The sequence below is a fragment of the Thyridium curvatum genome, assembly GCF_004353045.1.
Source record: "Thyridium curvatum strain D216 chromosome Unknown NODE_12_length_601061_cov_81.036774, whole genome shotgun sequence".
Taxonomy (NCBI): domain Eukaryota; kingdom Fungi; phylum Ascomycota; class Sordariomycetes; order Thyridiales; family Thyridiaceae; genus Thyridium; species Thyridium curvatum.
In genome coordinates, this window is record NW_022156767.1 from 363,314 (window position 1) to 386,617 (window position 23,304).

At 55.1% G+C, this 23,304-nt stretch overlaps 9 protein-coding genes across 9 annotated transcripts; 6 read left to right on the forward strand and 3 right to left on the reverse strand.

Annotated features, from left to right (window-relative positions):
• Positions 1–23: 23 nt before the first annotated feature.
• On the forward strand, positions 24–3,143 carry E0L32_002930 (uncharacterized protein; the record flags this gene model as incomplete). The annotated part of the gene is made up of 3 exons (XM_031137174.1): positions 24–2,007; positions 2,057–2,269; positions 2,326–3,143. 3 exons carry the CDS (start codon positions 24–26, stop codon positions 3,141–3,143), a joined length of 3,015 nt encoding a protein of 1,004 aa, XP_030999540.1.
• A 399-nt stretch (positions 3,144–3,542) lies between these two features.
• E0L32_002931 (uncharacterized protein) lies at positions 3,543–4,721 on the forward strand (the record flags this gene model as incomplete). The annotated part of the gene is made up of 5 exons (XM_031137175.1): positions 3,543–3,710; positions 3,769–4,053; positions 4,123–4,300; positions 4,365–4,457; positions 4,522–4,721. 5 exons carry the CDS (start codon positions 3,543–3,545, stop codon positions 4,719–4,721), a joined length of 924 nt encoding a protein of 307 aa, XP_030999541.1.
• A 418-nt stretch (positions 4,722–5,139) lies between these two features.
• E0L32_002932 (uncharacterized protein) lies at positions 5,140–8,952 on the forward strand (the record flags this gene model as incomplete). Its single annotated transcript, XM_031137176.1, has 6 exons — positions 5,140–6,137; positions 6,190–6,312; positions 6,526–7,485; positions 7,951–8,330; positions 8,389–8,741; positions 8,800–8,952. The coding sequence occupies 6 exons, from the start codon at positions 5,140–5,142 to the stop codon at positions 8,950–8,952; spliced, it is 2,967 nt and encodes a 988-aa protein (XP_030999542.1).
• Positions 8,953–9,051: 99 nt separating this feature from the next.
• On the reverse strand, positions 9,052–11,598 carry E0L32_002933 (uncharacterized protein; the record flags this gene model as incomplete). The annotated part of the gene is made up of 1 exon (XM_031137177.1): positions 9,052–11,598. One exon carries the CDS (start codon positions 11,596–11,598, stop codon positions 9,052–9,054), a length of 2,547 nt encoding a protein of 848 aa, XP_030999543.1.
• Positions 11,599–12,402: 804 nt separating this feature from the next.
• E0L32_002934 (uncharacterized protein) lies at positions 12,403–15,189 on the forward strand (the record flags this gene model as incomplete). The annotated part of the gene is made up of 7 exons (XM_031137178.1): positions 12,403–12,677; positions 12,754–12,832; positions 12,881–13,655; positions 13,704–13,800; positions 13,864–14,061; positions 14,124–14,527; positions 14,606–15,189. 7 exons carry the CDS (start codon positions 12,403–12,405, stop codon positions 15,187–15,189), a joined length of 2,412 nt encoding a protein of 803 aa, XP_030999544.1.
• A 131-nt stretch (positions 15,190–15,320) lies between these two features.
• On the reverse strand, positions 15,321–15,879 carry E0L32_002935 (uncharacterized protein; the record flags this gene model as incomplete). Its single annotated transcript, XM_031137179.1, has 3 exons — positions 15,321–15,586; positions 15,644–15,701; positions 15,763–15,879. 3 exons carry the CDS (start codon positions 15,877–15,879, stop codon positions 15,321–15,323), a joined length of 441 nt encoding a protein of 146 aa, XP_030999545.1.
• A 1,112-nt stretch (positions 15,880–16,991) lies between these two features.
• On the forward strand, positions 16,992–19,054 carry E0L32_002936 (uncharacterized protein; the record flags this gene model as incomplete). Its single annotated transcript, XM_031137180.1, has 4 exons — positions 16,992–17,519; positions 17,584–17,694; positions 17,756–17,931; positions 17,995–19,054. 4 exons carry the CDS (start codon positions 16,992–16,994, stop codon positions 19,052–19,054), a joined length of 1,875 nt encoding a protein of 624 aa, XP_030999546.1.
• Positions 19,055–19,677: 623 nt separating this feature from the next.
• Positions 19,678–20,757, forward strand: E0L32_002937 (uncharacterized protein; the record flags this gene model as incomplete). The annotated part of the gene is made up of 1 exon (XM_031137181.1): positions 19,678–20,757. The coding sequence occupies one exon, from the start codon at positions 19,678–19,680 to the stop codon at positions 20,755–20,757; it is 1,080 nt and encodes a 359-aa protein (XP_030999547.1).
• A 172-nt stretch (positions 20,758–20,929) lies between these two features.
• Positions 20,930–22,909, reverse strand: E0L32_002938 (uncharacterized protein; the record flags this gene model as incomplete). Its single annotated transcript, XM_031137182.1, has 1 exon — positions 20,930–22,909. One exon carries the CDS (start codon positions 22,907–22,909, stop codon positions 20,930–20,932), a length of 1,980 nt encoding a protein of 659 aa, XP_030999548.1.
• Positions 22,910–23,304: the final 395 nt, after the last annotated feature.

Consider the following 23,304-nt stretch of genomic DNA (forward strand, 5'->3'; position numbering starts at 1 on the left):
CATTCTAAGCCAGCATCCTCACTATGACAGTCGCTCAAGTTCCCACCCCACCTTTCCCATTCAGGATCGGTGTAGACGTAGGGGGCACAAACACAGACGCGGTCATCATAGACACGTCTATCAAAGACGCCACAAAGTCCATCATTGCTACACAGAAGTCACCGACCACGCAACCCAACGTGACCGATGGCATTGAAGCAGCTGTCCAAAGCGTACTCAAACAGTCCAAGGTTGACCACCATCGCATCGCTTCTCTATCAATCGGGACTACTCACTTCATCAACGCCATTGTCGAACAAGATGAGCGGCACTTGGACAAGGTGGCCATCATTCGGCTCTCGAAAAGCTTTACGCGAGAAGTCCCACCCTTTTCGGACTTTCCTACTAGGCTCAAGAACATCATGCTTGGGTATTGCACCCAGGTCGATGGCGGTCTGCAGATTGATGGGAGTCTAGAAGCACCTGTTGTTGAGAGCCAAGTCGTTGAGGAGTGCAACCGTATCCGGGAGCTTCAGATCAAAGCTGTAGTGGTTTCTGGGGTCTTCTCGCCCTTGGATCACCACTTCTACCAAGAACAAACGGTGCGGAAAATCATCAACCGGGAGCTGCCTGGTGTTTCCGTTGTTTGTTCATCAGAAATCTCCAATATTGGATTTTTGGAACGAGAGAATGCATCTATTCTTAACGCATCTGTTCATCGTTTTGCGAAGAGGACCATCCGCGAGTTCAAGACGGCTATGAAGAGACTGGGGCTGCAGTGCAATCTGTACCTCACCCAAAACGATGGCACCCTTCTCGACGCAGATCTGGCCGCTCGTCTACCAATCCGGACATTCTCATCTGGCCCTACCAATTCCATGAGGGGTGCAGCGTATCTTTGCGGCCTCTATGAAGACGGCACGGCCAACCCACCCACCAGCATAGTCTGCGATGTTGGCGGCACAACCTCGGACGTTGGAGTCCTCTTGCCTTCTGGATATCCTCGACAGGCTCTCGCCGACGTCACTATCGCTGGCGTCAAAGTCAACTACGGCATGCCGCAAGTCGAGTCTCTTGCCATCGGTGGTGGCTCAATCATTCGCAACAACGGCGGCAGAGTGACCGTCGGAAGAGACTCTGTGAGCTATGCAATCAAGGAGCGAGCCCTCGCCTTTGGAGGAGACACAATGACAGCAACCGACATCGCAGTCGCGGTGGGCGTCGAATCCCAGGTTGGTGATGCGACTTTGGTCAGAGGTATTGACCCAAGTGTTATTTCAAAGACCCGGGGATTCATCAAAAAGGAGTATGAAAGGGTTTGCGACCTTGTCAAAACAGCCCCTGAACCCCTTCCTTTGATATTGGTGGGTGGCGGCTCGCTCATTTGCCCCCCTCAACTCGATGGCATCTCTGCGATTATGAAGCCACCTCATCACGATGTAGCCAATGCCGTGGGTGCCGCCATGGCTCGCATCAGTGCAACAGTCGATATTGTTCAAAGTACAGGCAGTCAAACCGTCACCGAAGCCATGAACAAAGCTACTGATCTCGCCATCGAACGAGTCATCCGCATCGGGGCTCCAGCAGAGTCTGTTGTTATCACAGAGCAGGAATCACTGCCACTACAGTATATCGATAACCGAGTCCGGACAGTGGTCAAAGCGGTCGGAGACTTTTCTCCCTCAACTGTCTCTGTGGAGAAGCAGATAAATGGCCAAGAGTATGAACCTGTGGCGAATGGCCATGTATTGGAGAAGCCGTCACAGTCAACCGAGGGCCCTGCAGAAGAGGCTATCGACATCAACGAGTACAAGCCCAAGATTGTTGTCGACCAAGCGACAGGGGTCAAGGCGTGGATTGTTTCACCCACTGATCTGGAGTGGATGGCAGAGGGGTGTTACGTCCTGGGCTGTGGAGGAGGCGGTTCTCCTTATCCCGAGATGTTGAAACTCCGCCAGCACATCCGAGATGGCGAGGAGTTGAAGATCATAGACATGCAGTCGCTGAAGCCGGGCGCCCGAGTATACTGTACGTGTCTGTCCATGTGTAACTGAATCAGGCACTTATTTGATTACAGGGGCGGGAAACATGGGGTCACCGGCGGTGCCAGCGGAGCGACTCAGCGCGAGTGAGTCCATCCTCGCAATGGAGACCATGCTCGAGTACAACAAGCATGACACATTTGACGCCATGATTGGCATCGAGATTGGCGGATCGAACGGCCTCCAGCCCCTGACCATTGGCTCTACGCGCAACTTTGGGCGCCCTGTTGTCGATGCAGATTGGATGGGTATGTTTATACAGTGTATTAATTGACGGACCAAGAGTGTATTAACTGTTGTCCAGGTAGGGCATATCCGAATCTGTGGCAAGTGACGGTAGCTGTGCATGAGAGGGAGCAAATTCTCCCCTGCGCTATCGCATCTGGAGACGGCAGGGCTTTGGTCATGACCAAATCGCCTCACGACACATTAATTGACCAGACCCTAAGGGCGCCTTCCATCGAGATGGGCTACTACGTTGGCTTCTGTGCCAAGCCGTCAACCACAGAGATGGTGCACAAGTGGGCCATCAAGAACACGCTCTCGCAGGCGTGGCGCATCGGGAGATGCATCGCACGCGCGAGCAAGAACAGCACTGCGGGCACCGTCTCTGAACAGATCATTGAGGAGATGGGCGGCCCTCAATCAGCCAAGATCTTGTTTCGTGGAAAGATCGTTGGTGTGGAGAGGCGGCTGTTCAAGGGCCACTCGCACGGCGAGGTTGTCATCAAGCATATGGCTGTTGACAAGTCTTCACCACAAGACAACTCCGCAATGGCAGCCTCGATTCCGGTTGCAGTTGGAGGCGAGTTGAAGATCCCTTTCATGAACGAGAACCTCCTGGCGCGGCATGTCGGTGACGACGGCCATGAGAACGTGGTTGCTTCAGTCCCAGACCTCATTACCGTCCTCAATGCCGCAAGTGGAAAGGCCCTGGGCATAGGAGAGTATCGATACGGTGTAATTGTTGTAGTTCTAGGCATGGCATGTTCCCCAGTGTGGAATCAAAGCAAGGCGGGCTTGGAGGCTGGTGGCCCTGCCGCTTTTGGATACGACAGGGTTGAATATCGACCTCTTGGGGACTACAAAGAGCCGCGAAGTGTAATTGATGAGTTCTCATAGAAATGATGAAGACTGGCTTTAGTCGAGGTGCTTATTGACCATGGACTTTCATCGCAATGGCTCGCGAGAACATTATGTTTGATTGATCTCAACACTCATGGAACTGATTATCATTCCATGATGAATTCTCAAAATGCTTCTCGGTGTGATATTGTCAGTGTGACAAAGTTCGTCGTTTTCTCAGATGGAGAGCGTACGTCAGTTGCCGGCATGCAGTTCTTAGTCTCCAGTCAGCCACGTCCCGTAGCGACGTTCCCCAATCTTAGCTAGCATAAATAGCATTTCAGTGCCCTGCACTAGTCTAGCGAGACCTTTCCTGACTTTCATTTGCCTTGCTTTCAATATTTGCCCAACAATCAACCGCCCGATTTCGATCAACAAGGCCTCTTCATTCCCGCAATGCCCCTCGATCCTTCCCATCCAGACTACTGGACTGAGGTCCTGCAATTTACATCAATAGTTCACCGAGATGTCTATCCCGCCATAGATACCACAAATGAGAAGATTCGAGGCATTGCCCACGATAAAGTAGTCCTCGTTACTGGCGCTGGGAGTGGATTTGGCGAGGTAAGTTCGTCCCTACAATACGGAGACGGATCGACTGGTGATCTTACCCCTTATTTAGGGTGCATGTCTGCAGTGGGCGAGGGCAGGCGCTCGGGCAATCGTCCTAGCAGCGAGAAATCAAGAGCGCATCACTCACGTTGCCACGAATCTCCGCGACATTGCTCCTGCAGTCAAGACATTAGCAGTAAGAACGGACGTCTCTTCAGAGAAGGATGTCGACAACCTATTCACCGAGGCCGTCAACAGCTTCGGTCAGGTGGACGTGGTCATCCATGCCGCCGGTGTATTGGGCCCGGTTGTTGAGTTGAAGGAAGCCCCGGTTGACGAGTGGTGGCGAGCATTTGTGAGTAGCAGAACTGCAATAATGCTGACACTTCGACCCTGACGCTAGCCGCCATTGCTCTTATTTTAGGAGATAAATACGAAGGGGACATTCCTAATCGCCAGGGCTTTGGCAAGAGTAAGCCACAGCCGAGAAGCAACCTTCATCCAGACTGGGACCGCTGCATCCTACTTTGCAAGCCCCGGACAGTCATCCTACACAGCTGCCAAGGCAGCTGGAAACATGCTTGTGGACCAACTTCATGCTGGTAAGCTCATATGAAAGGGCATCGGGGTCTGGCCGCAGGACTCGCTGACAGATCATCCCTCTAGAATACAGTACTATCCGGGTCTTCAATGTCCATCCCGGGATGTCAAAGAGCCCCGTCCTCCGCAAGGAGCTCGAGGTATACGCAAAAGACACTCGTAAGCTTGCAACCCGGCCTGTTGGGAATCCGCGCGTTATAGACTGATGAGAAACTCGACTTAGCCGAACTCTTTGGCAGTCTCACCATCTACCTATCTGGTAAACATGCTGATTTCCTCCGCGGACGTTTCATTGTGGCGAACTGGGATGTGCAAGACTTGGAGAATCACGAGGATGAGATTGTCACACAGGGACTGCTCAAAAGCCAGCCGTTCAAGGGAGATATTGGTCCTGGGGGGCACTGGAAAACGTCTACCGAATAGCACTCAGGAAAAGGTGGCCATCCTAGACAATCAAAGGAACTGTTAATCAATGGCACCACACTGTGCGGTCCTACCACGGAATCAAGCTTAAGGCGCCTCACAGACACCTACCTTATTGATGTTAGGGTTCAAACGGGCTCCATCCAGTCGATATGGCCTGGGCTGAAGCCAGTGGAACAGAATAGGGCAAGGCCCGTGGCTTAGTGAGTCAGCTGGCCCCGGCACGCCCTTGTGGATATCCGGGCGGGATCTGGCGATCATTGGTGGAGATGTATCTGGTGCCCTCCCTTCCTTGTCTTTTTCTCTTCTCCGAATTGAATTCCGACGACTGCCCTGCTCCGAATACAAAGGAGATAGCTGCTCACGTCTCATCAAACCCGCTGTCTCCGGCGAAAGAGGTCTCAATAAGTTACACAGCATGTCCGGCCCACCATCTGCAGAAACCGGGGTCAATGTCAAGTCTACAGAGGACGCCATGGCGCAAACTCCGGTCCCACGTCGCCGGGGAGGTGGCAAGAGGACGCCTCTGAGCTGCCGGGCTTGTCGTCAGCATAAGCTCCGATGTGATCGCCGAGTGCCATGCGGCACTTGCATTCGCTATCATCGCGAGACGCAGTGTCTTCAGAATCCAGCGCCTCCACGAAGAAAGCGGGGTCCTGCGTCAGCACCACAGCGGGAGCAGCGAGTCTCTGAGCAGCTCGATGCCTACGCGATACGAAGTCCCCTCCTGGGTGGTGACTGCAATGGCTCACAAGAAGTTGTCGACTCCAATCAAGGGACGGACAGCAGCGTTCTTCCTACGGGTGGACATGTCGGTGAACAGAGCTCAACATCAGCAGCGGTCTCAGAGGGGTTTGCATCCTTAGCCAAGCTCATAGGCCTGGGTACGACGATGGATGGACAGGCGCCAGCATCATTACCCCAGATTTTGGCAGAGGCCAACCGTACACAAGAATCTCTTCCATCTTGGTGGAGCTTCCTCGACCCTTCACATGCTAAACATCTCTGGCGCCAGCAGCTGATGTCCGTATTGCCATCCAGACCTCAGTGCGATCTTCTCACCAATTACTACTTGGAACACGTCAATTGGATATTCCAGACAATTCATGGCCCTTCCTTCCGTCGAGAGTACTCCAATCTCTGGGATACAAGGCCAGACCAGGTTGATCTCATCTGGCTGTCGCTGCTTCTCACTGTGATTTCCGTGGCAGCACTCTATGTGCCTGTGGAAGCGGTTGAGATAGTAGGATGTCCCCGTGGTGCGATTCGCCATCTCGCGCGCGTGTGGCATATCGCGTCTCAACACGCTTTGCGGGCAGGGGAGTACGACGTGAGGCCTTGCTTGACTCAACTTCAGACATTTTCGGTTACGCAGCTGTACTGGTATGCGACCAACAACATTGAGACCATGAATTCGTAGGTAATCCCTCTTCCTTAAGTGTCGGCAGATGACACTCACCAATTACAGGCACTTGGGGCAAGCTGTAAGACATGCCCAAGCCATCAACCTGGACAGAGATACATCACCATCATCTTGTCTGCAAGATGAGATGCGCCATCGTCTCTGGTGGGATCTTGTCGATTCTGATATGTAAGATAATTATATTTTGTGCGATCAAAGCTTGGCGGGTGATCTAACGAAAACCAGGTTTCAAACCATTTGCCTGGACAGACAGCCACTCATCAGGCTCCAATATCCAGGTGTACCCCTGCCACTGAACTGTGACGACGATGACATGACAGAAACCTCAGTCAATCCAAAAACGATAGACCAGCCATCCTGTATGAGTATGAACATCCACAGAGCACGCGTATTCCAGATCCTCAACCGCCATTTCTGTGCCAATAACGGGGCTGGCTTTGGATCGTATGACGATATCCAAACACTGGATGCTGAGATTCTGGAGGTAGTCGCAAAGCTGCCGTGGTACTTTCAGCTCGATGACCGCGGCCAGCCCCCTCGCATTGCTGCACCTCTCTATGAGATACTCACTTGGCAGAATCATATCCTGCGAACTTGCATTAGCACTCAACGGATACGTATGTACAAACCATTCCTCGCAGCGCGAGTGGAAGGCGCATGGGACAACGTCGTCAAAGCGGCAGAAGGTGCGTTGGTTGTATACCAAACACTCCGGATAGACAGAGCACCGACCTCACGTCTCAAATTTCTCGCCCAGGCATATCAGATATTCTCTGTGGCTGTCACTATCGCAGCACTGCTGCTGATCGAAGGAACACTCCCGATTCCAGATGTCCAGCAGAAGCTCAGGAATATGGCTACAGATTTGAAGATGCTAGAAGTCCAGGGCTGCCCGGTGCCAGTAGCAACACGGGGTCGACAGATCTTATTACGGATGCTCACTCTCTACGAGAACAGGGCTACCGACCCAAAGTCTCCCGAAGACGCTGCGCGTCTTGTTCCCGACATATCTGTCATCCTGGGCGGAGAACACACAACGCAAGCATACATGCGACGGCTGGCATCACAAGTGCAGACTGCAACACCAGAGTCGGTTCCAGTTATAACGCAACATACGCCACCCATGGATGAGGAAGGCCAGGATGAGACTGACGTTCCGGCGATCTTGAACCCAGAAGGGATAGTAAACTTCTCTCCTGAGCCACTTGATCAGATTACTTGGGGAGCTGGTGTGCTCGGTGATCTAGACCCAGCACTGTTCCTGGAGGATGAGAGATCTTTCGAGATATTAAACTGGGATATGACTGGCTTCTTGGCAGATGCACAAAACAAACAGAGCTTGTAGTTTCAGCTTCTCAATAAACACATCTACGTAATTGATATGGGTTAACCCTAGCCCGTTGGAAATCAAGTCGATTGTATTCTTCGTTTCGCGTGTAAAAGGTTAGTCCAATTAGGAATTCGTGTTTCGGACTCTCTTAATCTTGGTTCTCCTACACCTTTCCACTCGCCATGGTCCTGGGCTAGTTCGGCACCGGCAACTTGCCGTTCAATGTTCCTGTTGAATGATCCACAGTTGTCCGAAGGGAACCGGAGATGATTGGGGATGCCCACCAAGCCCGAAGATGTATCGAGTGGGCAGACATCTCCTTGCTCGCATGTACTCTACTTTATTCACATCATATAGCTTATTTAACCATATTTCGACCCCTATGGAGTGTGGATTCTTATTATCTCCCGGTATCATTGTGTGATACTTTTGCTTCTCACCATGTCACTTGTTTCAGACTCGACGCTTCTTGACAGCCTTTCTGGCAAGACTGCCATCGTGACAGGCGGCGCGAACGGCATCGGCCTCGAGACGGTCCGCATGTACCATGCATCTGGCGCAAATGTCGTGATTGCGGACCTTCCAGGGGCCAAACCATCGGCTGAGGCTGCTATTGAGGACCTTGAGGACGCCCGACGCGCTTTATTCGTCCCAGTCAATATTATCGACTTTGAAGATGTGCAGCGTCTTTTCAAGGAGACTATCAGCCGGTTTGGGAAGGTCGATATCGTCATTGCCAATGCAGGTATCATGGAAACGACCAGGTTCTTCGAGTTTGAGACAGACGAGGCTGGAGATCTGAAAGACAATGGCACCGGAAAGGTAATTGATGTGAACTTAAAAGGGACTATGAACAGTAGGTGTCGGTTTGAGTGTTCAGATTCTGGTGAGGAGTGCTGATTGTTGTGCAAAAGCTCTGAGACTTGCTGTTTTCCATATGCAGCAGAATCTCCCGGATCCTTCAGGGTGGCGGGGCTCTGTGGTCCTTGTTTCCTCGACATCAGGTTATTTCGGAGGAACAGAAGTGGTCTCATACATCTCTTCCAAGCACGGCGTGATAGGCCTCTTGCGATCATCGCATGCTCCAGCTGGACGCCTCGGGGTCCGTGTCAACTGTGTGGCTCCCTTCATCACCCCAACACACATCACAGAGGGCTACTCGGCGGCTTGGAAAGCCGAGGGCCTTCCTACCAATACCCCTCAAGATGTGGCCCGCGGAATCACCCATATGTCGCTAGACACCGGCCTGCAAGGCAAATGTTGTTTGGTATGTGTGTAGTGCAGCCTGTCCATGCTATGTTCTTTGCAGCTGCTTATCTATTCAGGTCGCAGGAGGAACATTTCAAGAGCTGGAGGGGCCTATCGCAGCCTCCCTGGCTATTTGGGTAGGCGATACTATTGCTCAAGTCTTTGCACAGGCGACAAGCTTTTTCCGCAAGATTGGAGGCTATCCGCTTCCCAAACCGAGGCAAAATTGATAAGTCTTAGGATATGGCTATAGTTTCTATTTGTCGTAGCATATCTTCAGTTCCCTGAGTGAACATCGATTTCTTTCCCCGTTTTTGACCATTCTTTGTCTATGCAAGTTCAAACCGTCTTCTACCATCATAATCCAAGGGTAGCTCTCTCACTGCATGCCAATCTCCACCACTGACGACCCTCTCATCTCCAGGCGGTAAGATGATAACGAGCGAGTTCCAAAGTGCCTTGAACCCGCCTTCCTCGTTCTTCGAGAACTTGACAGTGATACGGCCCTTGCTCGTGCTGTAGGAGATAGCGTAGTTTGATATCTTATTCATGTGCACGGCGGACACACCGTCGTCTTCGTACCATGTCGTAGAGTACCACTTGCCGTTGGAATCACCCTGGGGAGGGAAGATCTCGACGCCTCTGTAATCATCCAGCGGCAAGTCTGCAACGTTGACCGTCTCACCAGGAGACAGAACTTGAACATCCTTTCCGACGGGGAGAGCCTTGCCGACCCTGCCGAGAACTGGGATTCCAGCGCCATGCCATTCCGCATCAATGGTCGCCCACTGTCCCGCAGGCAGGTATTGATACGGAGCGTTCAGGTTGATGTAGCCTTCATCACCATCGGAGGCCTTGGGGAGATAGACGCGACCTTCTCTCACGCCGGCCTCGAAAACACCACCGATGAGGAGACTGTCGCCAAGCCAGTACTGGGTCTCACCATCCATAATCTTCCGCGTCCAAATTTCCGGATCGGCCTCAAAGCCCCATCCGGTCCACCGCTGAGGTGGCTTTGACGTCAGGTGGCCCTCGATCATGAGTGAGTACAGGTACGGAATCATAGCGTAGCGGCGTTTGATCGCTTTACGGACGAGAGGCGTGATGGCGGGATACATCCACGGCTCAATGACATCGCCGACGTTGTTGTCGCTGCCCGTCTTGAAGCAATTGATCGCAAAGCGAGGGGAGTAGATGCCCTGCTGGACCCAGCGGAGGAGTAGCTCGGGGGTTGGCTGAGGACCCTCGAAGCCGCCAATGTCGTGGCCGTAGCAGTGCATCAGACACATCCCAGCTGTCAGGGACAGGGCGTTTGCGCCCTTCATACCCTCCCAGCTCGTGATATTGTCGCCGCTCCAGCTGCTGCAGGCATATCTCATGGTTCCAGTCGTGGCGCTGCGCGTCAGGACAAAAGGTCGCTCCTCCGGTGCGGCATCCACGAGGGCATCGTGCGACGCTTTGCCATGGAGTTCGGTGTGTAAGCTGCGACCCCACACTCCGACTTGAGGGCGCTGCTTGTGCGTCTGCGGGACTTCAAGCGCAGGGTTGTTCAGGGCGCATTCCCACTTGTCATCAGTGATGGTGTACTCATTATTGTCATTCCAGATACAGTCAATGCCCTGCTCGCGCAGCTTCTTGACACCTTCATACCACCACTTGAAGCCAGCCTCGGATGTGAAGTCGATATGGCCGCCAATGTCGCTCTCGCCACCCCCAGCACTCCAAAGACGTGTCAAAGCCGTCTGCTTGGTAGAAGGGTCCCAGAACAGTGCTCCTGCCGCCTTGAGCTTCTCGTACTCGGGATGACTGGCCAGAACATACGGCTTCACGTTCGCCAGGAGCCGCATGCCGTGTTTGTGGAACTCCTCTATAAATCCTTCTGGGTCTGGAAATCTGTGGCGGTTCCAAGTGAAGACGTTCCGAGTTTTGGGAGGCGTCTCAGAGACGGTGTACCCGGATGACATCTGGTAGGCAGAGCAGGGAATGTCGTGCTGCTTCATCTTCCTCGCCAAGTCAAGCAAGGACTCGGAGGCACGGGGCTCGTCGAGCATCGAGTACTTCATGCCGCCCGACAGGTACCCAAATGCCCAGCGAGGAACCAGAAGCGGGTAGCCCACGAGATCGGCATACGACTTGACAATGTCGCTGAGGGTCTTGCCAATTATCATGTACTCTTCCAACCCCCCAAAGTCTTGTCTGTACACCTTGTAGAAACCCCACATGCCGTCCATCTCGGAGCCGATGGAATACTGCCCCCTCGTCAAGCTGGTAGAGAATAACGCCACACAGCCCTGCGGCGTGGCATTGATCAGCAGCGGGATGTTCTTGTAAAGAGGGTCAGTCCGGTACACATCATAACCGAAACTGTCTGTCGCCGAGAGTTGGAAGCGACGGCCAGAGAGGTCCATCGGCGCCGCCTTCTCGCCCAGGCCGACGTGTAGAGTGTTTCTTTGGTAGCGGGAGTAGTGCGCTACGCCTGGTCCGTCGAGCACATAGGCTCGTTCAGGCACGTCGGCATGGAGGAGAACGGAGCCGGAATCACCGCTGAGCGAGACGGACACATGCGGAGTCAGGCCATTCCAGTCTACCTTGGCTGTGATGTTTCCCACCTGCAGCTCCTTACACTTGCCTGAATCTTGGATGGTGATATTGGTGGCCTCGAGTTCTCGAGCTGGCCGAGGACAGCTGGGGTGAGGCGGCAGAGGATGACTCTCGGAGATGAAGGTAGTCCTGAAGACATTGGGTCGGACTGCCTCAAAAGTAAAGAAAGCTCCAGGGCATGTTGGATCGTCTGACTTCAGCACAACCTGAGAAGCTTCCTGCTGACTTGTTGGGGCAGTCGTCCAGCCCGAGATGGTTTTCTCCTCTTGCGGCATGATCGTTGGGTTGTGCTTCAGTAGAGAGGATCAACGGAGGCAAAATGAAAGGGGAGAGAAGGCAACCGAACCAAAGTTGGTTTCCAGGGCAAATCATCATCATAACTCAACTCTCTCTCCGCTTTCGCAGCGCCGAATCGGAGTCGCGTTTCGCGCCCATGTGGTATTCGAGAAACCCCATACCCCCACTTGAATTCACAGTACAAACACTTCCCCGCATTGAGTCTCCGGTTGGTGATAGGGCACAGGTTTGAGATGTTTGTTACCTTGTAGATGCTTCAGCAGTCTGAGATAGACGCATATCGTTCATTTCAAAGCATAGACTCTTTGTTGTAAATGGTTCTCTTAGGCCAATTGCAAGTCGCCGAATCGTGGTAGTGCCCTGGACCAACTGGGTTGGTGGCAAGGTCGGAGTGCAGCCGCCAGTGCGGTTCGTTGTTCCTGCAGCAGTGGATCACCATGCCTCTCTGCCTTGTTTCGAGAAAGCCGGTTGATACCATGGCAGGGCGATACCACCCTATTTCTACCCTTTCTCCTCCGGTCCTCTTCTGTTATGCGGGATCCGGATTCGACCTAGCCCGAAGCCATCGTCGCCCAGAGCCAGATAGAGTTTAGATCGGGGAGAATTTCGTGCTCTTCTCCGCTTTTAACAGGCTTCCCTCCAACTCCCCGGCCCTCCCCGTTTTGCCTTCCCTCCTTCACCCCGACTTTCCCCAGATCATCTCGGGGAGATCATATCGGACCCCCTGCCGCCGTTGTTGTTGCTTGCTGCTACTCATACAGTAGCCGCCGCATGCACGAATAATGGATGCTCCGTTACCAACTGCCGAGCACGATGAGGTCTCGCCGGTCAAGAGGAATGGCAGCGTCTCTACGCGGCACGCCTCGCCGTCGGCGGCCGAGGACGAGCGCCCGTCTAAACGCCACAAGAGCCGCTCCCTCGCGTGCCGTGAGTGTCGAGATCGCAAGGTCCGCTGCGATGGCTCGCGTCCCGTCTGTGAGACATGTCGACGGAAGGGGTGGGGCAGAGACAAGTGCATCTATCCCGAGGCGGACGGCCCTATCGCGTCCAGCAAGAGGTCTGTCTCTCGAGCATGCTTTATTTACTCCTTTCGTTCGTGGATGGCACCCATGCTAACGATGCCATGACTGTAGCTATGTGAAGGCGCTGCAAAAACGTATCAATGAGTTGGAGCAATGGCAGCAACAGGTTGAGCAGCAGCAACATATTAAGGTGTGTACTTTATACTCCCGTTATTACCAACATGCTGAGTACTCACAGCCATTTCCGATTTCGCAGGGCATGGCCAATGCAGACCGGCCACCGCTCACCGCCGCCTCCAGCGAAGCGAGCCCATCAGTTGCCGCCCGCGCATCAGTCGCCTCGGTCTCCAGTAGCAGGCCAGCTACCCGAAAGCGTGGAGAGTCCCTCGCCGAAACGGCAGACCGCCTCGGCAGCGCACCAGCTCAGAATCCCTTGGGCCAATCTAGCTTTGCCGGCTTCATGGCCCAAGCCGAGGAGGCCTTTGCACGGCATACTCCTCCGCCTGGGAGCCGGCCCCGCAGACGGGATGGCGACGGCGCGCAGGGGTCGAGCAGACTTCCGCCCATACGATCTCTGTTTCCGCACCTTCAGACCAACAAGTCTGCGAACCGACAGCCGAGCTCAGCTTGTGTTGCCAACATGATGCTCCCTCCTCGGTCTGTCGCCGATGACCTTCTCCAGGGCTACTGGGAGTGGGACCACGTCACGCTGCCCATCGTTCATCGCACGCTCTTCCAGCACCGCTACCGTATGCTTTGGGAGCACACCGGGCCAGGGAATGGGTCTTCACCTATCACTCTAGACACGGCGGGGCAATACTGTCTGCTCGCAGCCATGATTGCTGTTGCGCAACTTTACCTCACGCCCGGTACACCAGACACGAGCCCCGAATCCGTGGGTCAGTCCTTCTTCGACCGCGCGAGGAACATCATCTTCTCAGACCTGCTGGAAGTCGGCTCGCTCCAGGCCGCCCAGGCGCTCTTGCTCATGACACGCTATCTTCGTCGGACGGGTAAGTTTCACGAGAGTTGGGTGTACTGCGGCATGGCACACCGCATAGCAGAAGGTCTGGGCTTGCACCTGCCGATCTCAGACGCAAGTCAGGCGGAGAGAGAGGAGAGACACAGGACGTGGTGTGCTGCCATCTGGATGTCCAGGTCAGTTTTCGGAGATTCTGACTCTTTGTTGGTATAAGCTTGAAGTATTGACCCTTTCGACAGAATGCAAAATATCACGTACGGCCACTTCCCAGCCGGCGGTACCTTCAAAATATCTCCCCTCCCACAAGACATCGATGATGAAATGATGGAACTGGATCCGTCGCTTCCCGACAAGGAGCAACCTCCAGATGTGCCATCCCGGATATCCTTCTTCCGCTATGGCCTCACCCTATCAGATATTGTGAACTTTCTAGTCAGGTATATTTATCTCCCAACTCTTCACGTCGATCTGGCACGCTAACTAAATATGTAATTACCAGGGTTCTCTCCGAGCCGGCCCCGGGCGAGGACAACCTCATGCCAGCAGAGGACTTCACCAACACCATGCTCAACCTCGACGACAGGCTGCAGCGCTGGCACGAGGAGCTGCCAGACCACCTGCGCGAGTTCAGCGGCGACCTCCGCCCGGGAGGCATCCTCGAGAGGCAGTACTACCTGCTGCGGTGCCGGTTCCTGGAGACGCGCATCCTCATCTTCCGCACGGAGCTCATGAGGCTGGCGCGCAACGAGCAGGCGCAGAAGATCGTGCTGGCCACGATGCTGCGCCGGTCGCTCGCCAAGGGCATGGTCGAGAGCTGCCTGGAGAGCATCAAGGAGATGGTGGGCCTGGCGTCGGTGCGCAAGGACAGTCGGCTTATGCCACCAAAGCCGCACATGATATGTTGTAGGCCATTTTCTTCTTTTCCCTGTTGAAATGGTGTTGATCTTCGTGACTGACGTTCGTTTTCCTTCTCCCCGATAGCATATCTGATTATGGGTACCATCATCGCTATGGTTATCCGCTTGCCTTTCTTCAGACGACTGCTGTCTGGAGAGGAGTTGATGAGCCAGCGAACGCAGTTCGACAAGTGCCTCCGGTGTCTTCTGGATCTAGACCCTCAGGAATTTCCCTTGGCGGCCAAGTCGGCGGATATTCTGCGTAGCATGTTGTCTGACGACGCAGAATCCGGTAGGACTCGCCTCTTTCAAAGAGACCAGGATAAGAACGCGATAGCTAACGATCATATTTTATCCACAGACCATCATCAGGCAAATGGGGATGGTCTCATAGGCCAGCCAAATCAACAGGGCCACATTCTTGGTCATCAGCAGGTCATGGATCCTTCTATGGCTGAGGGCAATGGCATGGCCTTCGCCAATGGGAATGGGGCTGGGATGATGGGTCCGCTACAGGATCCATACGGAGAAAGGACAGCCGGAGAGTTGGATGTGTGGTTGTCTGGAGACTTTGCGGATGCATTCGGGTTCTACTCGAACTTGTCCGACATGGGTCTTGAGGACTTGGGCGTCCGGAGCGGTCCTGGGAACGTGATGTCCTTCTGGTAATTAGAGTCGGATTTTGGGATCCAGAGTGTTTTACATAAAGATACCACTTGCGCTATTATGAGAGAGAGAAAGCTTTGACAAGGAAAACTAATGAGCTACGTGATGTTCAACTATCTCGATACCTCATTGGTCTAGTTCTTCTTGTTTTTCTTGCCCTTGTTGTCCTTACCCTTGTTGTCCTTACCCTTGTTATCCTTGCCCTGGTTAGCCTTTCCCTGGTTAGCCTTTCCCTCGTTGGCCTTTCCCTCGTTGGCTTTGCCTTTGTTGTCTTTGCCCTTGTTATCTTTGCCCTTGTTGGCATCAGCATTGGCGTTGGCGTTGGCATTCGCAGCATCAGTCGCCTTGGCAAACTGAGCATCGATGGACTGGAACACAGCGCCGGGAGTCGCCGCGCCACCTACAGTCATAGCTTAGCTCCTCTCCTCCTGTGGAATGACTTATAGACATTTCTTACCGTCGCCAGCCTGTGCAAGGGCAACTGCCTCGGCAGCGTCCGCTGCTGCTGCGAGACCCTGAGTGGCAAGCCATTAGTGCTCATATATCATTGTCCGATGGGTGCTTGTGGCTTCAAACCTTTTCGCCATTACTGGCGGCGGCGTTGACGCTCTCCTCGGCCCTCGCGGCGTTGATCACGGGGTTGGCTGCCACGCAAGCGGCGAGGAAGATGACAAAGGCGCCAGTATACTTCATTGTGAATATCGGGGGAAGAAAAGGTTCTAAGAAAGAGGCAATTAAGGAATGACTGAATTGAAAGAGCACAGCTTTTTATTCGTCAGCGAAACTTCGCCCGTCAAGTTCAAGAGCCGGAGTGACTTACCTCTGTATAAATAAAAGATAGGCGAATGTAAAGGAATCAAGACCAGCGATGGGAAAGAAAGGGGAAACAAAAGCGCCAAGACGATGCGAGCGCATCCCTCCTTTAAATAGAGCTCGAGTGCTCCCTGCTGTCTGGGCGCCTGGAGATCATCTCATCTGGCCCGGTGTGCGCATTGATGATCGACGCCCCGTGCCGGACGGCAGAAGCGGCGGGCGCACCGAAGTTGGAGCTCGACGTGTTTCAGCGGCGCCGCGAGTGCCAAGCACATCAAACGGGCGACCTGCACGGTCTGGTCTGGTTCCGTGCGTCTTCCGATACAGGCCTCGTCAGCTCTACGCGGAGGGTTCATTTCTGCCGGTCACGCAACGGCCCAGTTGAGGAAACGATGCGCAGATTTGTGATACCACCCAATCTTGGATGTCGCCACAGGCCAGCCTTGGCAATGGCCAGCCGTTATTCAGGGTCTGCTAGCGAAGGCTGCCTTTCTTCCAGCTTCAGGTCCAGTTTAGGAGTTGCTTATCTCCTTCATAGAAACTAGCTGCGGATAGGTAGATACCTAGAATGAGTGAACCATCTTTGAAAGGGCTTACGAATACCCTCGGGTACCTCTTCTTCGGACGAAGACCAAGAGGCCAATCTCTCTAAGCAAGCCACAACGTGCCAGAGCGGTGAATCTACACCTCATGGGGCTCTCGCTGATTTGCCGCTCGACTGATTTAGAGCGACTTTTTGGGACCAAAGCCGCAAACAAAGTCTCACGGAATGTGCGCTAGTTACCGACGGGGCAATGCGTGAAGCATTGGGGTGGCGCTGGTCCCAAGGCCTAGCCAGGCTGCCAAAACTCTATTCCTGACTCGCACTTCAGCTGAAGAAAATAAACCATGTCCCGAGGGAAAAAGAAAGCCGTCCCCAGTGATCAATCACCCTCTGCTTGGCCGTGGGCACTTCGGGTACGGTACGGCGTCATCAGGGCCTCGCATTGATCATGTCCGGCACAGGAGATCACAACCGGCACGGGCCCGAGCAAAGTGCTCACTCTACGGCAATCCCAGCAGACGAGGTGCACGCCCAAGACCGGCGCGGGTCTAGCCCCCCGGGTGCAGCAGCTGCAACCGCCTCAGGGTCGTTCGTCTCATCCGAGGCCGAGAAACCGCAGGCGAAGCAGGAACCGGCCAAATACCTCGTCGAGGAACAACAGCGATCCAATGAAGAAAGCTCGCATGCCGCGCTCGGTCAGCCAAAGGTCTTTTGCCCTAGCAAGCAGCTCCGGGGGCTGCTGTTCATGGGTCTGCTGCGATGGCTCCTGACCGCGGCCATCATCGGCGGCCTCTACGGCGTGCTGTACCACTACTCGTCGCTTCACGTCATGAGTCACAAGACCAAACGGCAGTTCAACGTGCTCGTCACCGGTCTCTCGATAGCGATGGGTCTGAGTATCGCGAGTAGCTTGAAGCGCATCGCCACTGAGCTTCGGTGGTGGATTCTCAGTCGGCGCGAGAGGTCTCTGCGGGAGGTACGTGGGACACATCGGTGAACTTGGCTGGGGCAGGACTGGCTGACTGAACTGCTTTGTGCAGATGGACATGATCCTTGGTATCGAATGCATCACTCGAGTGATCCAGCTGATGTTTCAATCAACCCGATGGACCGTTCATCTTACGGCAGCCGCTTGGCTGGCAATCCACGTTGTGAGTGCCCCCGAAACCGCATTGCATCTTCCATGGACGATCTGACCTAGCCTGATGATAGGCCTCCCAAATCGCCGTCGCATCCCTTGCCCTGACCTATACCGTCGACGCCGCAGAGGAGTTCGCCGTTTTCCATCCTGGCCTGGTATCGATAGCGAATATGTCACGGCTCATACCGCAGCGAACAGTCACCGGAAATCCAGACACTCTTGGGGCATTGCAGTACGGTGCAAACAGGTATTAACATCACTCTAGTCAACGGCTGGCCGCCCTGCGAATAGAAACTAATATGCGAGACAGCTACGGCACGATAGCCCTCGGCTTCAACATCAACGCCCCGTTCAATACTACCCAAGACCCTGGCGAGCTCTGGACCACCGAGTCTCCTCTCGTGTACTGCGGTCCGCCCGAGGCCTACTGCGAGACCATCCTCCTCGACAGCGCGCCCAACCCGGCCGACAACATCGTCGTCGTCACGAACCGCCGCATCCGCACGACGACGGTGTGCAAAGCCTTCCCCGTGATCAGCGGCGGCAACGGCAGCACCCTGTCCATCAACGTTACCGAGCAGGACGGCGGCAGGGTCAACAGCGTCGGCATCCCCATCGCCGGCGGCGCCGACCAGACGACCTACATGACCAACGACTACGACCACTGCGGGCCCTCGTGCAGCGTCGTCTACGCCTTCGAGGCGTCGGCCACGGACCCCTGGTTCTACGAGTGCAACGTGACCATCGGCAACGTGACCAACGCGAGCCTGCCCGAGCAAAACGTCGGCACGAACCTGACGTCCATGGCCTCGGCCGCCATCGCGCTACAGGGCTACGCCGCCTCGTCGCTGACGCTGGACCCGCGCCTACAGTACCAGATGTACCCGGCCGAGTCGGTCTACGGCTCCCCGAGCCACGGCGACCCGGAGGACCAGGGGCTGACGATCTCGCTCTTCACGACGGGCGTCCTGGCCGTGGCCGGCTTCATCAACCCCAAGGTCAACGTCACGGGGATGACGCCGAGCTCGGGCACGACGCTCAACGTGGGCCACTGGCCGTTCGTGCACCTGATCCTGTGCCTGTCGGCGGGCATCCAGCTCGTCCTGGCCGTCGGGGGCGCGCTCATCGCCAACAGGGTCGTCGTCCAGGACGACAGCCACCTGGTGGCGGCGCACCTGCTCCGGCGCGTCGTCGACAAGGTCGGGGACGGCAACAGCATGGCGTCGGGCAAGGAGATGGCGGAGCTGGCGAGCACCTCTGGGGCCAAGTTCTCGTACGGAGCGGAGAAGCTCGAGGGGCGGGACGTCTACCGGCTGCGCATTGAGCCTGGCAAGCCGAATCGGCATTTCCCGAAGGGCAAATATGATTGAGCCGATTAAGTGTCGAAGAGAAATAGCTCCAAAGCAACTTTTAATTACATAAAAACTTAGAATCAAATAGAAAAAGTGAATTGTGTCAATCTACACTGTGAACTGGTAGTGTCGCCCCTGAGTCCTGACCGGGTCTACCGGAATTGACGAGAGAGCTCACGCCTGAATTATTCCTGGTTGCACCCAGAGAACTAAGATGTATTACTTGTTTTAATTCTCGATCTAAGGAAGAGGAAGCCTATTATAAATGGATTTTTTTTTCTTCTCGGCGCCGGTACCCAAGCCTTAAAGAGTGTCAAGTCTGAAATGTGAGGCGGCCGGAGGAGTTACAAAATCGCCCCGACTCTTAGCTGACCAACGGCCAATCATCATTTTGGGTTATGTAACTCTTAAGTGCCGAGCTGCAAACTGAACAGCTCGGGAAGAACGGACAGAGTAAGAGTTCCAGCATGTTATATAAAGATTTAAATTAGTTGAGTGTACAATCTAGGCGCTTCTGACATTGAACAACGCCCCCGGAAGTATTTAAGTGCACGGCGCGGACCTCTCTTGCCTCTTAGCCTTTCAAGTTCGGACAAACCCCCGACCACAATTACGACCAAGTGAACTCACCCATTGGATCTATGGCCAGCCGTCGCATCTTCGTCATTGGCGCCACAGGTGCCCAGGGCCTCCCGGTATGCCGCGGCCTCGCCAAGGATGGAGCCTACAGCTTGCGAGTTCTTACTCGTGACGCCAGCTCCGCTCGGGCACGACAACTGGCCGAGCTCGGCGACGTCGAGTTCGTCGAGGGGACATTCGCCAGCGAGGACAGCCTACGCAAGGGCTTTGCAGGCTGCTGGGGCGCCTTCGTCAACATTGACGGGTTCAACACGGGCGAGAAGACGGAGACTTACTGGACGATTCGCGCGTATGAGCTCGCTATCGAATCGGGCATCAAGTTCTTCGTCTTCGGAAACCTGGACTACGGGTACAAGAAGAGCGGCTACAACCCCGAGTTTCGCTGCGGCCATTACGACGGCAAGGGCCGCATGGCCGAGTGGATGCTCAGCCAGCGGGGAAGCCATGGTATGGGCGTCGCGGTCTTCACTACGGGCCCTTACATCGAGATGACCATCTCCTCCAAGACGATCATGACGCCTCGTGTCCGGGATGGTGTTGTCACCTGGGCAGTTCCGCTCGGCGATGGCGCGGTCCCGCACGTCGCTCTCGACGACTGTGAGCACTACGCGCGCTGGCTCTTCGACCACCCAGAGAGATCCGATGGCATGAATCTAGAAGTGGCCATCGACCACATCCCCTACGCGGACCTTGCTGCGGCTTTCCAGAAGGTCACCGGCAAGCCCGCGCAGTACATCGACGTCCCCGCGTCGGCGTACTTTGAGCACGTGCCCATAGCTGATGAGCCGGCCGGGTACAACGCCGACCCCAAAGACCCTGCGACGATGACGTTCAAGCAGAACTTTTCGGGGTTCTGGACGCTGTGGAAGCACTCTGGCGGGAATCGAGGAGTGGTCAAGAGGAACTACGCTCTGTTGGACGAGATCCATCCCGAGAGGATCAAGACTGCAGAGGAGTTCTTCCGCCGAGAGGAAGAAAAGCGTCGCTCGTCCGGACTCCCCGGTCTATACGATATGATCGAGAGTGGAGGTATGGGTTCTATTCTCAAGCTTAGTGAGGATAATAGGCAGGGCAAATTGTGATCCGGCGGAGCAAGTCGCTCGACAGGGTGCAGTATCTGATTAGGACATTCGTTCAAATATACATTGACATTGATTAATCCACAATTGGAATCGATTCACTCCTGAAGATCCAGTTGGCTTAACATGTATGTGAAGCAGCTTGAGCCGAAGCTAGACTCGTGTGGTTGACCAACTACTCGATTTCCTTCACCAGACCCCAGCATTTCCGCATTCCGGTGCCCATCGACTCGTCTTCTATAGAGTCGCTCCATCGGAGGGGGCGCTGGGGATCATTCGATACAAATGCACTGTCCACCTCATCTCCGTCGTCCAGGGTGAACAAGTGGACGTGCATTGTGAGTTTGATATGCGAGAACAGCCAGGGGACCGACCCCAGCTCTCCGTGATGTCGCAACTGGCTGCCGGCCTTCGTACTACTACTCAACAGACCAGGGCCAAATGACTTTGCGAGTTGTTTCCGTCTCTTGGGTGTTCTCTCTTCTGCAGTCGGCAGGTCTTTGCTCGGAAACTCCCATAGACCGGCCAGCAGGCCCTTTTGAGGGCGCCGCTGGATCAGATACTGGCCATCATTCCGCCGGATCGCGCAAACGATAATCTCCTCCTGCCTGACGGCCTTCTTGATTGTCTTAACCGGAAACCTTTTGGCATGATTGACAATGGCCTCCAATACTGCGCCAGAGTCTGCCTTGGGGGGTGCATTCGAGGCAGGTTTGCCACCTGTGGACTGTTTAAAGGCAAATGATGACAGCGTAAGTTGCTTCTTCGCCTTTGGTTTGGCCTTGGCGTTGTCATCCGAGACAGCCTCTAAAGGCGTCGCCTCGTCTTGGTCCTCGTCAAACGGCTGGCAGAATGTGCATAGGTCTTCGACGTCTCGAAGTGCGGTCTGAGACTTGCCGGCAGCTTTCTTAGCCGCCTTCTGTTTCCCCTCAGCATAAGCTCTACATGTCGAGGTGATGGGACAGGAAGAACAGTCTGGCTTTGGCGTACAGATTGTGCTTCCGAGCTCCATGAGCGCCTGGCCCCATTGCCCGGGTCTGTCACTGATCGGCGGCTCTTCCTGTGAGTGATCTTGGCCGTCTTTCGTACCGGCGCCATCCCACGCGACAGCCTTGACGAGCGCACCTGCAGCAGCCCACAGTAGATCAATCACAGCCTTCTCGGTCTTGACATCGACATACAGCCCCAACTGGCGGCTCAAGACCCTCAGCACATTCCCGTCAACCATGGGCGCCGGCCGCCCGTACACGATGGCCGATATCGCACCGGCCGTGTACGGACCCACGCCGGGCACCTTGGCCGCGAGCTCGCGCGCGTCCTCGGGCAGCAGGCCCCTCATGGCCGGGTCCGCGACCACCAGCTTCGCCGCCTCGTGGATGCGCGTCGCGCGGCTGTAGTACCCCAGCCCGCGCCACATGGCCAGCACGTCGTCGGCGTCGGCGGCGGCGAGGTCCCGGATCGTGGGCCAGGCGGCCATCCACCTGGTCCAGTAGCCGATGACGACGGCGACGCGCGTCTGCTGCAGCATGATCTCGCTGATCCAGACCTCGTAGGCGCGCCGCTCGAGCAGGCGGCGCATCTCGTCGTCGTCGCCGTCGTCAGTGCCGCCGCCGCCGCGGGGGTCGAGCCACGCCTTGCGCCAGGGCATGGCGCGCGCGGTGCTCACGGAGTCGAACCATGACAGGAGAGATGCGCGTCCTGCGGGCCCTTCCGGGCCGTCGAGGAGTAAGGGACGGTGGTAGCTCAGGTTGTGCAGGCGCGCGGAGAGTGCGCACGCTTCCCGGTCGGCACGTAGGTGTCCTGCGGCGGTGCCGAACAGGCGCTCGTGGAGCTGTGCATTGCCGTTGGGTTTCCGCGTCCCACCTTTGGTTGTTTTCTGCTTCTTCCGCAGTGGTTGCGGGGCTTCTACTGCCTCCTCCTCCTCATCCTCCTCTCCCTTGATCACAGATCCTGGTGATGATGGTGCATGATCTTCGCTCGACGCGTCAGACGCGTCTTCAGGTGGCGGCGACACGCTACTGCTGGGTTGCTTGGCCCGGCGGGTGAGCTGGAAAGCGTCTGGCTCATCGACTGGCTCGTTCTGCAGCTGGACTGATATCCTCTTAGATGCTGCAATCGAGCTCTGTCTGCGCAGGGTTTGTTGCGAGCGCTTCATGATATTGATGACAATGCGCATAGTCTGATTGGACTTTTACCAGCGCCGCACTGCCTTTTCGAGTTGTTGCCCAGAGATACCGAGTGGTGAGAGCGCACGGACCACCGCGTCTCTTCAACTTCATCGAGCACATGCATGCATGAAGTGGCTCGTACAGACACTGACACTGAACCTTCAGACCAATGAACACTGATATTTGCTATTTGCCGTTAACCAGATGTTTCGATCTGAAATTACCTCTCTTATTGCCCAACAAGAACACCATCTTTCCCATACTTCCGGAGGGGACGTGTTCGTATGTCGACCTTACATTGCAGGATGGTCAACATCATCCTTGCCCTACATCATTCAGTCTAGGCCGGTCAGGTTGCACGTCTCGGAGAAGTCATCTGGTT